Source organism: Medicago sativa, chromosome 1, assembly GCF_051527215.1.
Source record: "Medicago sativa cultivar Bolivia chromosome 1, Bolivia_mono, whole genome shotgun sequence".
Classification (NCBI taxonomy): domain Eukaryota; kingdom Viridiplantae; phylum Streptophyta; class Magnoliopsida; order Fabales; family Fabaceae; genus Medicago; species Medicago sativa.
Window position 1 is genome coordinate 56,063,698 of NC_140749.1, and position 13,558 is coordinate 56,077,255.

The following is a 13,558-nucleotide window of genomic DNA, read 5'->3' on the forward strand; positions in this document are numbered from 1 at the left end:
CCATTAGTCCTCTTTTAGCACTTGAACTTGAAGCCCTTAACCCATAAGGATTAATCCCACTTGCTCTCATTAGGTCTGCAGGGAGGTATTTCAGTGCCTCCTCCTCTTTCCGAACAGGAATAGAAGCAAAATTCCTAGGTATAGAAGCAAAATTAGCTAGGAAACATTTCCTAGGAATAGAAGCAAAATTCCTAGGTATGGAGGCTTTCCTAGGAAGTTTCCGAGGAAACACTTCCTAGGTATATTTATAGTTGTCCCTAGGAACTTACCGAGGACTCACCGAGGAAGCAGTTAGCTAGGACACACCTAGGAAATATTTGCTAGGAAACGTTCATGCAAAAAACTGTCAAATACTGCCACCACTGTCACAGTTCAGTCGATGTGACAATTAAAAATAAAAAACAAAATTTAAAATTCAATTTAAAATATTTTGAAACAATTAAAAATAAATTTTGAAATTCAATTTAAAATATTATTGCACCAAAAATTTTAAATTTTAAAAATTGCGCCATTTTTTTTTGAACCAAAGAAATTTCAAAAATTCAGGATATTTAATTATTTGTTTCCTAGGAAATATTCCTCGGAAAACTACTAAAAAATTAAAAAAATACAAATTTTCCCCTAAAATTATGTTAATTAAATAATAATTTTAAATATTATTTTACATTTCCAATAACCAAATAAACGGAAAATATATTCATCGACGAGAGGGTGTAAGACACACCCTCAACTCGCGGAAGAAAGTACAAAAGGGACCGTATATATGCGGCACACCTAAACCCCAAAAACAAGACCCAATCATGATGCGAGGAATATACAACATGCCACAACCAGCAAAAAAGATGCCGACAATAGCATATCCCTGCATCAAAATTGAACACAAAGGGCCACCAGCCAAAATGGAACCTAGAAACTGCCACTGCAGCATCAACAACAGCCAAAACAGAAGAGCATAAATGCTGCAATATCAAACTGCAGTATTCACATAGTCCACAAAACTAGCCTAAAACTATCTAAAGCATCATATTTAAATAAAGAAGTCAAAATATTCTTCTCATCTGAAGCATCATATTTAATTGGTGCATCACTTTCATCCTCCTCAATGTTGGGATTGTCCGACTCATCTGAACCATATTCTTCAACACCCGGTCACCTTGATGTGCTTGCGATCAATTCCTCAAACCGTCGATCAACGCTTTCTTGAAATGCTCTATATTGCTCAGCGTCCCGTTCCATCTTGTCCCGCAACTCTTGCTCCATTAACATCACATGCACAAAATGCTGCAAGACAAAGGACAAGTAAAAATTCAGTTTATGAATCAAGCAACTCAGTAAAGAAACCATGATATTCCTATCCCCACAAAATAACCTATTCGTCTTTGGCTAATTTACTGAAACTGATAAGATTCTTAATAAAATAACAGACATGAAGAAGAATAATTGATTTGAACTAAGCCACCAAGCTTGAACAGGGCCAGGTTATTATTATGGTTTCGGATGCAAAATAAAATAAAACAGAAAACTAAAAATAGTAACATGAATATTCCTGGCAGAATGTAATGAAAGTTCAAAAACATCACACAACACCCAGCATACTGTCAGAGTAGAAATTCACCTGTGTATTATAGGAGCGATCATCAACATAGACATCCGTACCATGTATAATATGGTTTTCTCGATGAAGCTCGTCTACATAGGGATCTCTTCCAAGATCTTTTGCCTAATTTATCACAAAAAGTTAATTAATTACATAACCTGACTAATTAAATATATACGTATATATAAAAACATGTACAAAGTTCATATACTTTTACCATATGTTTATTGTGAAGGTTTGTTTTTATTCTTATTATTTAATTTTGAAAAGTTATAGCACAATGGTATGTAATTGCATAATGGTTTTATAAAAGCCGAAGTAGAACAGGCTCAAGTAATCAAGTATTATAGGTTCTATAAAGGTAAATGAAGGATGAACAGACTCAAGTAATCAAGTATTAGAGGCCGGCCTTTTCACAAAGTTTAGCAATACGTGTAAAAACATGTTATAGGCCGGCCACTAATCTCAGTATTTAATTATCAAAAACATGTTATATTATCAATTAAAAACACAAAACACAAGTAATCTTCAACCGCATAACACAACAAAAACAAAACAGATCACAGTAACTATGCACAAAACAGCAGCACCTCATAGTAGCAAAACCAAATAAAAACTGCTCACACATTGGCTAAAAACGTCCTAAAAATCACAGACCCACCACACGCACAGCAACAATTCAAAAGGGACATAACAGTAGCAGCCACACACTTAAAAACAGACAGCTGACAGCCACAAACAGAGCCAATACCCGCCCCAGTCACCAAAAATTGACTGATAACTTAATCTCATGTATTCAAAGAAATTCATATCAAATAACCAATAGTCCTACGGTTAATTACATTCATGAATACCCTAGTTTCACTTTATATATCAAGCTCTCCGTCCACGGTTAATTACATTCGCAAATTGGTTTGTCTATGTTGGTGTTTGGTGAAGTGTCACATGCGCATGTACAAGCAAAAACAAAAACACCTACGTTCAGAAACTAAGGTGCCCCTACACTAAGGATCATTATTGTACCCCTAGTGAGTTGAATTTGTAACATTTTGTGAAACAAACATATGCAATGTAACCAAAAGTTCTAGAAACCCCAATTGTCTTTGTGATTTGAATTTCCAATGGAAAATTGTTAAATATATTCCAACACCTTGTAGTATATCTCTACCAAATCACATGAAGCGATTAAAATAGCCTTGCATATGTTTTTTTGTCATCGTAGCAGTATTAGTTTTAAAAGGGATCAGATCAACAAAAAAATCAGAGATACCAACCTTTACGAATGAGTAACTAAGAAAACAAGCTTAGTCTTCAAACTTCAAACTCTATGTCACACTCACAGAATGACAAAACCCTAAAACATAGAAATCCTTAAGTCAAAAAACAATTTCAGAATCCACAAAACCATAAGAAATCCCTAAATCTGAAATAAAAAAAAAAAAAAACAATTTCAGAATCCACAAAACCATAAACATCGAAATCCCTAAATCTGAAAAAAAAAACCTAAATCAATAGAACTCACCAGTTAGAATGAGAACAGGGGTTATGGTGAGAGATGGTTGTCTGCTAAGGACTGGGTATTGAACGGTAACAGCTTGAGAAACCCAGATGCATGTCGTCCATGCCTTCTTTCTTTTCTCGCTTTCCTCTTCACCGTATCCTCTTCTTGTGTGTGTATGACTATAATGCGTGTACTAGTTTCCTCTTATTTTGGCTTTTCTTATTTTATTTTTGTTTTTATAATTATTATAAATTAATTAAAATAATTGGTTTTTCATTTGAGCGGGAGAGTTCCCGGCTAAAACTCTTAGTTTTCTAATTTTATTTTTTTTATCATAAAAATTATAAATAGTTTTCCTATTTTGTTTTTTGTTTTTTTATTACTAATTACTAGACTCTAACCCGTACGATGTACGGGTTTTGTAGAGTTTCTTATATAAGCATCAAAGTGACTATATTATTAATTTTAGAGTTACATTCAAAGTAATAGAAACAATGAAACTAAGTGATGTTTGAGAGTGATCGACATGCAAAATCTCAAAAAAGAAAATTATAACATTAGTTTGCATCAACAAAAATGAACATGGAATAAAAGCCATAAATTAAATTATGTGAAATTAATCAAACATGAAAATAAACACAATAAAAATGAGTGTTAGTGGCTTAAAAAAAAGGCCATTAAGATTACATATCCATTTTAGAAGAACCTATATTTCAATAAAAATGTTAATGGTCTAGTGGTAAAAACTCTAAGGTGTTGTTATGGGTAGTTGGTTCAATTCCTTGCAAAATAATTTTTAAAAAAAATATATTTAGACCCGCCAAAAAGGGCGGGATTAGGGTTAATTAAGATTGATTGGAGAATATCTAACATTTATATATATATATATATTAAGATATTCGTTCCTTTATAAAAATGAAAAAGATTCGTTAGGCTTAATTAACACAACTGTGCACTCAACGTTCACCTGCTGCATTAATTAAATCTGCCACGCTTTTGTCACTGTTCCACGTTAACACACTGCTGCAATGTTACCTTTTCCTGCAAAAAGTTGTACCACGTGTTTACCTAGGAAATATTTCCTCGGTAACCACCTCCATTTCCTAGCTAAGCATGGTTAAACGGTCAAATATGCTTACCTAGGAAACTTTCCTCGGTATGCATTGTCTGTAGAGAGGAAGCTGGATTCCTAGGTATAATTCCTAGCTAAATGGATGATTTCTTGTAGTTATAAGCGGTTTCTAGCATCTTGCAAATTGAAGTCCGGCCTAGTAATAAAAAACACCAATAGATTCAATTAAACTAGCATGCAACAATTTAAAATTGAACACTCCATTCCAAAAATAATTAGTATATAAATTAAGTTGTGAATGAAACACAAACACTAATTGTTCTTAATAAATATCATCATTTATTATCTGCATCTTACAAATTCAACAATGTGAATTATATTTCAAATCTTTAATCTAACTTTAGATTTTAATAAAATTTTGCAGGGATAATCTATGTGATTTAAAGTTTTAAGCCAATAGTCGATTTTGTAAAACTTACATCTATTAAAATATTGTTGAGCATTGTAATATTACGAGTTTATAAAGTTCCATATATAATTATATACTTTTTTTTATGAAGAAGATCCTTTGTCTACATTATTACATCAATTTTGGATAAAGATTGTAAACAAAAGTATCTGTTGAATAAATCACATGAAATTCAAGTGAATCTATGAAACAATAATTGGCTAGTGAGATTATCTGATTTCTTGGTGGCACAACATTGCAAGTTAGAGTAACAAACATATATAAAACCACGTAAAGGTAAATAAAAGATTACACTACAACAAGAGTTTGTGAGGGACTAACCTCAGTTTTGTCAAATGATCCACCCCTAAATGAACGTCACATACTGGACAGCAATCCAAATCTTCATCCCTTAGTTTAGTATAAATGCACTTCTTGCAAACTAAACCAAGTCCAAATAAGAAAAAACTTTTAGTAATTTCATGATCAAATTTTTTATTGTCTACTATTATAAAAGTATTCAAAAGAAATAAATAAAAAAATGTCATGCATAAAATGTGAATTGTCCGATCTCAATGATCTCAATGATCATCCCTAAATACACACACTTACATGCCTAAAAAAAACCAAGATATATATACAACCAAAAATGCAAAAACACAAGATTTAAGTGGTCTAGAAGGAATTTTTCAGATTAATAGAATTTCTCACAAGTATGAAAGCATATAATGATTTTGGTGGCATCAGTCAGAAGTTGGTTGCATAGCTCGCAAGACAAGCATTTTGCTATCCTCTGACTCCTAGTATAAAATGGCCTTATCCTCACCATCTTTCACCAGCTAATGAATATTGCATGCAAATTTACGTCCATTGTTTGATACCTGCATCATCATTTAACACTTCAATTAAAATCAAGAATTAATAAATTAGGCATTAAATATTGATGAATAAATAAACAAACATGCATATACATTGAGTATTTATCAATAAATTCAATCATAAATTGTCAATAGAAGAACCGTGGATGGGATTGGAACTTAGTTAGATTTGAACAAAAATTGTGTTACGAAAGGTGATGTGATGTGAGTGAAGTGAGAAATAAGAAAAACATAAACTTGGATACCTACCCGTTACTCTCTATTTCTTATGTGTATTTCTTGCTTAACCTTGTATGTAACGCCCTACTTTTATTATTTATTATTTTATTGAGATTAGATGTCTTTTTATAATTTAGTCGATTTATTTTGATGAGTGATATTTTATTATTGTTAACTAGATTAGATCTTTGAGAATTAGACTAAATTTTAGTGGATGTACACATATAAGAACTAAAGTATCATTTAGAATATGTATATATATTTGTTTTTGGAAATAAGCACTCGGTGTATAATATTCATGTATTTCTCTTTTAAATGGCTTAAATAAGATAATTATTATTTGACTTGTAAAGTAAGATACGGAAGAAGAAAAAAAAGGGGTTATAGCACGTTTACTTATATATATGCATAGGTATAACAAAAAACAAAAGTTGTTCAGCCCCTTTTCTTTGATTAAACCTAATGCGGCTCACAATCGTCTCTCTCTCCCAAATAGAGCAGCCATCATTAATTTCAATCCACCGTTGTTCCCTTGTTGTGGCCTATAATCTACCATAAAATCTCCAAATTTTACTCATAGGTAACGTGAAACTATTTCTTGTATAATACCATGTTCCTTATCTTAAATTCCTAGCCTGGTGTGTCTTAGATATAAGACCTCTCTACAAGTCTTTGGAATCGATAACTTGTTTCATGTTATCATTGTGTCTCCTTGCTGGATAACCATCACCCTTTGTCGTTATGAGACCATGGATTGTCTCTAGGAACGTATTCATTGTCCTTTCCTCAAACCAGCAATTGTGTGGTCCTTTCTGAACATTTCAACGGATTCTTGTGTATGTTGTTTGGCTTTTTCGATTACCATTTGTGATGCTTGACGGAAAGGAGAAGTTGACTCATGAAATCCTCTGAGTTATTGTTGGTGTCGAGTACATAGTCGTTGATGCCGTTGACTTTGCCTTTGTCTGAAAGCTTCAATCCAGGTAAGGGTGAGACTAATGTTCAATATTATTAAGGGTATAATTCTATAGGATGAATTTAGCATGATTAGGTTAAGTTTTGGTGAGAATTGGGAATTAGGTTTAAGATCAATTTGATGATTGAATCATGAACAGATGTTAGATTGATGCAAAATTAGTATACAGACCTTAGATATTACTTAAGATGATAATTAGATGCTATTTGGATGAAAGAATCATGAGTATAGGTGAAAAGTTGTGATTTTTAGGTTTCTGGCCGTACTGACATTCATCGCTCGCACCTGCGAGCAAGGACACTCGCAACTGCGAGCTAGAACCCAGAGCTCGCAACTGCGAGCGATGCAACTCGCAACTGCGAGTGACTTGTAAGCTCGCCATTGCGAGCAGAATAACTCGCCACTGCGAGTAAGGACTTAGGAACCCAGAATGCACGCTTTACTCGCCATTGCGAGCAAAGTTACTCGCCACTGCGAGTTAGGCTGATAGTTGCCCAAAATTGTCCCGATGCGATCCTTTCGCACGTGTAGTCTTGAGTTGACCTTAGAAGTAAGTAAGAGAGCTGTTTAGGATACTTTCATAAGCTCCAGAAGTTTGTTCAGGTGACTGAGATTAGTAGTGTTGTTGCATGAATGTTATAATGATGCTTTATGATACTTATGTTGATGTAATTCATTCCTTAGATGATGTTAACACATTCAAGTGTTATTAAATGTTGTATCTTGCTGCTGTTCCCTGCTATTGACTTTTAGTGTCTTGAAGTTGCATGAGTCGGTCTATGTTGTTGGAATTTAAGAAGTTGTCCATGATTATGAGTCGTATGAGTTGTTCATGTTGTTGTCTAAGTTGTTGGAAGTTTGAGTTCATTGCATACGCATTAAAGTTGGGGGCTTTAGGCCCGGCAGCCTTTGTGCTAATTAAAGTTGGGGGCTTTAGGCCCGGCAGCCTTTGTGCTCATTAAAGTTGGGGGCTTTAGGCCCGGCAGCCTTTGTGCTCATTAAAGTTGGGGGCTTTAGGCCTGACAGCCTTTGTGCTCACACGTTGAAGAGCCTATTATGCTCATTTTTGTAGTTGATTGGTACCACATGCATTTGCACATCAAGAAGTTTCATGATGGTCTAAGTTGTTAAGCTGCTGTTGAGTTGATAGAGTTGCATGGTCAAAGATGAGTTGTGTCGTCAAGTTGAGTGTTAAGTTGATTATGATTTGAGATGAAAATTAGTAATAATATTTGATGATTGTATTTATTATGAAATGAAAAATATGCTAAGTGTTAATTGTTGAGATGTTATTAATGTTTAACTTGTTAAATGCATTTTATTGGATTATATGCTTAATGTATTGATTATGAAATCTCACCCCTTCTGCGTATATGTTGCCTCGACCGTGGGTAATGTGCAGGTAATAAAGATTAGAGGCGTTCGTGAGTGGACTCCTCACTTGGTGTCTAGGTGCTCTGATACGTAACGGGATGGGGCTTGCTTTTACTTCTATTCCTTACGTGTCTCTTTTATGAACTAATTTATGAGATTTTCCAATAAGGCCTGCGTGCCAAGACTTTTAAATGTTGAACTATTTTCCGCTGCAACAGTTTTTAAGATTTTCATGATGTTGAATTTGAAGGATAATTATTATTATCCCTTTTATGATTTAAATGAAGTATGTGACATTCCGTTTGTGATCAAAATACTCTGATTTTTAAATGAAATTTTTATGTTGGGAAAACGGGGTGTTACATTGTACATATATATAGATGGCTTTGTACAACTTTTAATTAGATACCAACAAATGGAGAGTATGATTTATTGTGTGTTGGGGTGTACCGTGAGACCAACCAACCAAGGCTACATCTTTCTTTTATATATTATTTTTTATTGTTGAAAATAAATAATAGAAGATACCTTAAAAAATGGTATTTCCCTCAAAAAAAAAAAATAGAAGATATTATATGCTTTATTTAAAGAATAAAAAACCATTATAAATTTCACGCGTTTATAATTTAATTTTTACTTTATATTGCCTAAAAAAAATAGAAGATATTATATGCTTTCTTTAAAGAATAAAAAAGCATTATAAATTTCACGCGTTTTATAATTTAATTTTTACTTTATATTGCCTCAAAATAAAAATAGAAGATATTATATGCTTTATTTAAAGAATAAAAAAAGCATTATAAATTTTATAAGGACTAAAAGTTGAAGAAATTTTTTAGAGGGACTAAAATGAAAAATTAGTATATTTATAGGGACCAAAAACATAATTAACCCTACAAGTTTTGATTCAATTGTCGAAATTGTGAATATATTAAATCTTTGGACACAAAAATAAGCATAATTCAAATGGTAAGGATATTACAATTAAATTGTTCATGAGTTGAGACACTATCCATCTCTAATTTAAGATCAACAATGATGGTTAGGAGAACCAAAAACTCGCTAAAATTATACATAAATATTTTAGAAGCCAACAAACAATTAACAAACTAAAATCTTAATAATAACATGCAAACTAATTTCTTCCACATATGATAAATGATCAAGAATAATGCAAAATCCACGGTCTTAATTCACATCTATCTACGAGAAAAAATATTTGTTGAGGTTCGCTCATATCGACTATATGTGATCTCTGACATGACCAATTCAACCACATGTTGACAAGTCATATAAAAGGTTGAGACGATTTTGAATTTGGTGATTGTCTCCGTAAGCCCCTTGCTCAAAATACAATATCAACAAAACGAGTTATTTTTAAAAAATTCAGAAAATACATAGGGTACAAACTTGAAAGAAACTAAAAATAGCATTAAAATATAAGCAAATAAACCTAACAAGAAAAACATAAAAACTCCAACACAAGCATTAGATCCTGAACCAGATAGTGATGGACTGACCAAAAAGTTATAAAATTTCCCAACTCAAAAACCTAAAAATTCAACATAAGAATCAATAATTTATTTATCATAAAGTCTCTTTGCTCTTAAAATAAAACCTCTTCAAATTCATGCCTTATGCCCTAAAATCCCCATAGTACTAGTTGGCACTTGTATCTCCAACCTCAGCAGCCTCCTCAGTCTTAAGTTTCTTGTTTTTTCCTTCCAAACTATTGTTGCCTTCTGATTCCTCTTGTCCTCTTTTAGCACTTGAACTTGAAGCCCTTAATCCGTAAGGATCAATCCCACTTGCTCTCATTAGGTCTGCTGGGAGGTATTTCAGTGCCTCCTCCTCTTTCCCAACAGGAAATAAGCGGTTTCTAGCATCTTGCAAATTGAAGTCCGGCCTAGTAATAAAAAAATCAATAGATTCAATTAAACTAGCATACAACAATTTAAGGTTGAACACTCCATTCCAAAACTAATGAGTGTATAAAATTAAGTTGTAACTGAAACACAAACATGAATTGTCCCCGTGAGCTTAGCTCAGTTGGCAGGGATAATGCATAATTTATGCGGGGGGCAGAGTTTCGAACCCTTGACACCCATTTCTCAACATAAATGTGTGAGCTCCAGTCACTAAACAACTTGACCAAAAAAAAATGTTATCATTTATTTTTCACAAACAATAAATTTTTTTTTGGTCAAGTAGTCTAGTGGCTAGAGCTCACACATTTTAAATGTGGAGAAGTGGGGTGTCTGGAGTTCGAACCTCAGCCCCTGCATATAACATGCAATATCCCCATCAACTGAGCTAAGCTCACGGAGATTCCACAAACAATAATTTATTATCTGCATCTTACAAATTCACCAATGTGAATATATTTCAATGTTTGATCTAACTTTAGATTTTAATAAAATTTTGCAGGGATAATCTATGTAATTTTTAAACATTTAAGCCAATAGCAGATTTTGTTAAACTTATATCTATTAAAATATTGTTGAGCATTGTAATATTACGAGTTTATAAAGTTCCATATATAATTATATACTTTCTCTTCTCCTTCAAAAAAAATTACATACTTTCTTTTATGATGAAGATCCTTTGTCTACTTTATTACATCAATTTTGGATAAAGATTGTAAACAAAAGTATCTGTTGAATAAATCACATGAAATTCAAGTGAATCTATGAAACAATAATTGGCTAGTGAAATTAACTGATCTCTTGGTGGCACAACATTGCAAGTTAAAGTAACAATTAGGTTTCATTTATATTTGACAGCATATATAAAACCACGTAAAGGTAAATGATTACACTACAAGAAGAGTTTGTGAGGGACTAACCTCAGTTTTGTCAAAGGATCCACCCCTAAATGAACGTCACATACTGGACAGCAATCCAAATCTTCATCACTTAGTTTAGTATAAATGCACTTCTTGCAAACTAAACCAAGTCCAAATAAGAAAAAACTTTTAGTAATTTCATGATCAAATTTTTATTGTCTATTATATAAGCATTCAAAAGAAATAAATAAAAAAATGTCATGCATAAAATGTGAATCGTTCGATCTCAATGATCACAAATGTGTCGATCGTATGGATGCGTCAAATATTTGACTACATACAATTCGAGTTCTATTGTTACACTACAGGAGAGGATCTAGGTCAATAAAACCATGAGAAAAACTATTTTTAAACGTCAATAAAGAATGCTAAACTGAGTTCTTTATTGTTTTTAGCAAAAACCCAATTTGATTTGCATGTAAAACTAACATAGAAAAACCTTACATAGAAAACAAAAAAAAAATGATAATTACAAGGATTAAAATCATATTTAAACTTTAAATAAAATATAAGATTGTCCATTCCAAATACACATAGTTTTAAAACAATCTTCATCACTATAGTTTTTAATTTAAAGATGATATATAAAAGATGACCCATCATTTAGCAAACCTTTTACCTCTAATCATCACATATACATTGAGAGGTCACACTATAAAAAATAAAAATAAAAAAGACATTATAACACACCTAAAAAATAGACACTATAATAAGTTAAAATTACATGCATTCGCACTAGTATTATGGGTCCATTAGTTACAATTTTATCAAAATTACTTTGTTAAAATCCCTAGAATCTTGTTTTTACTTATAAAAAAATTATTTATAAAATATTAACCAGTTTATACACACATACATACCTAAAAAAACCAGGATATATAGTACATACAACCAAAAATGCAAAAACACAAAAGATTTAAGTGGTCTAGAAGGAATGTTTCAGATCAATAGAAATTCTCACAAGTATGAAAGCATATAATGATTTTGGTGGCATCAGTCAGAAGTTGGTTGCATAGCTCGCAAGACAAGCATTTTGCTATCCTCTGACTCCTAGTATAAAATGGCCTTATCCTCACCATCTTTCACCACTTGATGAATATTGCATGCAAATTTACGTCCAATGTTTGATACCTGCATCATCATTTAACACTTCAATTAAAATCAAGAATTAATAAATTAGGCATTAAATATTGATGAATAAATAAACAAACATGCATATACATTGAGTATTTATCAATAAATTCAATCATGAATTGCTCAATGGAAGAACTGTGGATGGGGTTGGAACTTAGTTAGATTTGAACAAAAATTGTGTTATGAAAGGTGATGTGATGTGAGTGAAGTGAGAAATAAGAAAAACATAAACTTGGATACCTACCCGTTACTCTCTATTTCTTATGTGTATTTCTTGCTTAACCTTGTACATTTATATAGATGGCTTAGTACAACTTTTAATTAGATACCAACAAATGGAGAGTATGATTTATTGTGTGTTGGGGTGTACCGTAAGACCAACCAAGGCTACATTTTTCTTTTATATATTATTTTTTATTGTTGAAAATAAATAATAGAAGATACCTTAAAAAATGATATTTTCCTCAAAAAAAATAATAATAGAAGATATTATATGCTTTATTTAAAGAATAAAAAAAGCATTATAAATTTCACGCGTTTTATAATTTAATTTTTACTTTATATTGCCTAAAAAAAATAGAAGATATTATATGCTTTCTTTAAAGAATAAAAAAGCATTATAAATTTCACGCGTTTTATAATTTAATTTTAACTTTATACTGCCTCAAAATAAAAATAGAAGATATTATATGCTTTATTTAAAGAATAAAAAAAGTATTATAAATTTCACGCGTTTTATAATTTAATTTTTACTTTATATTGCCTAAAAAAATAGAAGATATTATATGCTTTCTTTAAAGAATAAAAAAGCATTATAAATTTCATGCGTTTTATAATTTAATTTTAACTTTATACTGCCTCAAAATAAAAATAGAAGATATTATATGCTTTATTTAAAGAATAAAAAAAGCATTATAAATTTCAAGCGTTTTATAATTTAATTTTTACTTTATATTGCCTCAAAAAAATAGAAGCTATTATATGCTTTCTTTAAAGAATAAAAAAAGCATTATAAATTTCACGCGTTTAATAATTAATTTTTACTTTATATTGCCTCAAAAAAAAATTTACTTTATACAGAATGTACCTAGCAAATAAAATATATTGCAAGTTTGGAAGTATTCTCCAAATTAAATCATAGTTTTTTTTACCAAAAAAAATAAATAATTCTTTATCAAAAATTTAAATCATAATTTATTAGTTATCATCTATTAGCATGATGTGTCATATCCAGCATAGCATGCTTTTAATATTTTTTTATAAAGTAAACTTAATTAATTAACTTCTTAAATAAGTCAATGTTACCTTCATGACAATATAACATTTTTTCGGTAAACCAAGAATGAGAAGAACAACGAGGATAACCGTGGACATCTCGAGTATGTCGGCATTCCCAAATAAATTTTCCCTTTTTTAAGATTAAATATTAAATAAATTTTACAACAAACACAATTAAGTGGTTTTTTTAATGGCATACACCTTCCGGTCACTATTATAAGAAAAAAACTACATTT

At 31.3% G+C, this 13,558-nt stretch overlaps 1 protein-coding gene and 2 long non-coding RNA genes across 3 annotated transcripts; 1 reads left to right on the plus strand and 2 right to left on the minus strand.

Moving 5' to 3' along the window:
- Positions 1 to 614: 614 nt before the first annotated feature.
- LOC146955587 (uncharacterized) lies at positions 615 to 3,275 on the minus strand. The gene is made up of 4 exons (XR_015016866.1): positions 3,120 to 3,275; positions 2,872 to 2,951; positions 1,616 to 1,720; positions 615 to 1,281 (listed from the first exon to the last, which is right to left on the minus strand). It is a non-coding gene; the product is annotated as an uncharacterized LOC146955587 (long non-coding RNA).
- Positions 3,276 to 6,527: 3,252 nt separating this feature from the next.
- Positions 6,528 to 8,379, plus strand: LOC146955588 (uncharacterized). Its single transcript, XR_015016872.1, has 2 exons — positions 6,528 to 6,698; positions 8,094 to 8,379. It is a non-coding gene; the product is annotated as an uncharacterized LOC146955588 (long non-coding RNA).
- A 1,313-nt stretch (positions 8,380 to 9,692) lies between these two features.
- Positions 9,693 to 12,031, minus strand: LOC146955589 (E3 ubiquitin protein ligase DRIP2-like). The gene is made up of 3 exons (XM_085711523.1): positions 11,872 to 12,031; positions 10,911 to 11,010; positions 9,693 to 9,971 (listed from the first exon to the last, which is right to left on the minus strand). The coding sequence occupies exons 1-3, from the start codon at positions 11,987 to 11,989 to the stop codon at positions 9,725 to 9,727; spliced, it is 465 nt and encodes a 154-aa protein (XP_085567649.1). The 5' UTR covers positions 11,990 to 12,031; the 3' UTR covers positions 9,693 to 9,724.
- Between the last annotated feature and the right edge of the window lie 1,527 nt (positions 12,032 to 13,558).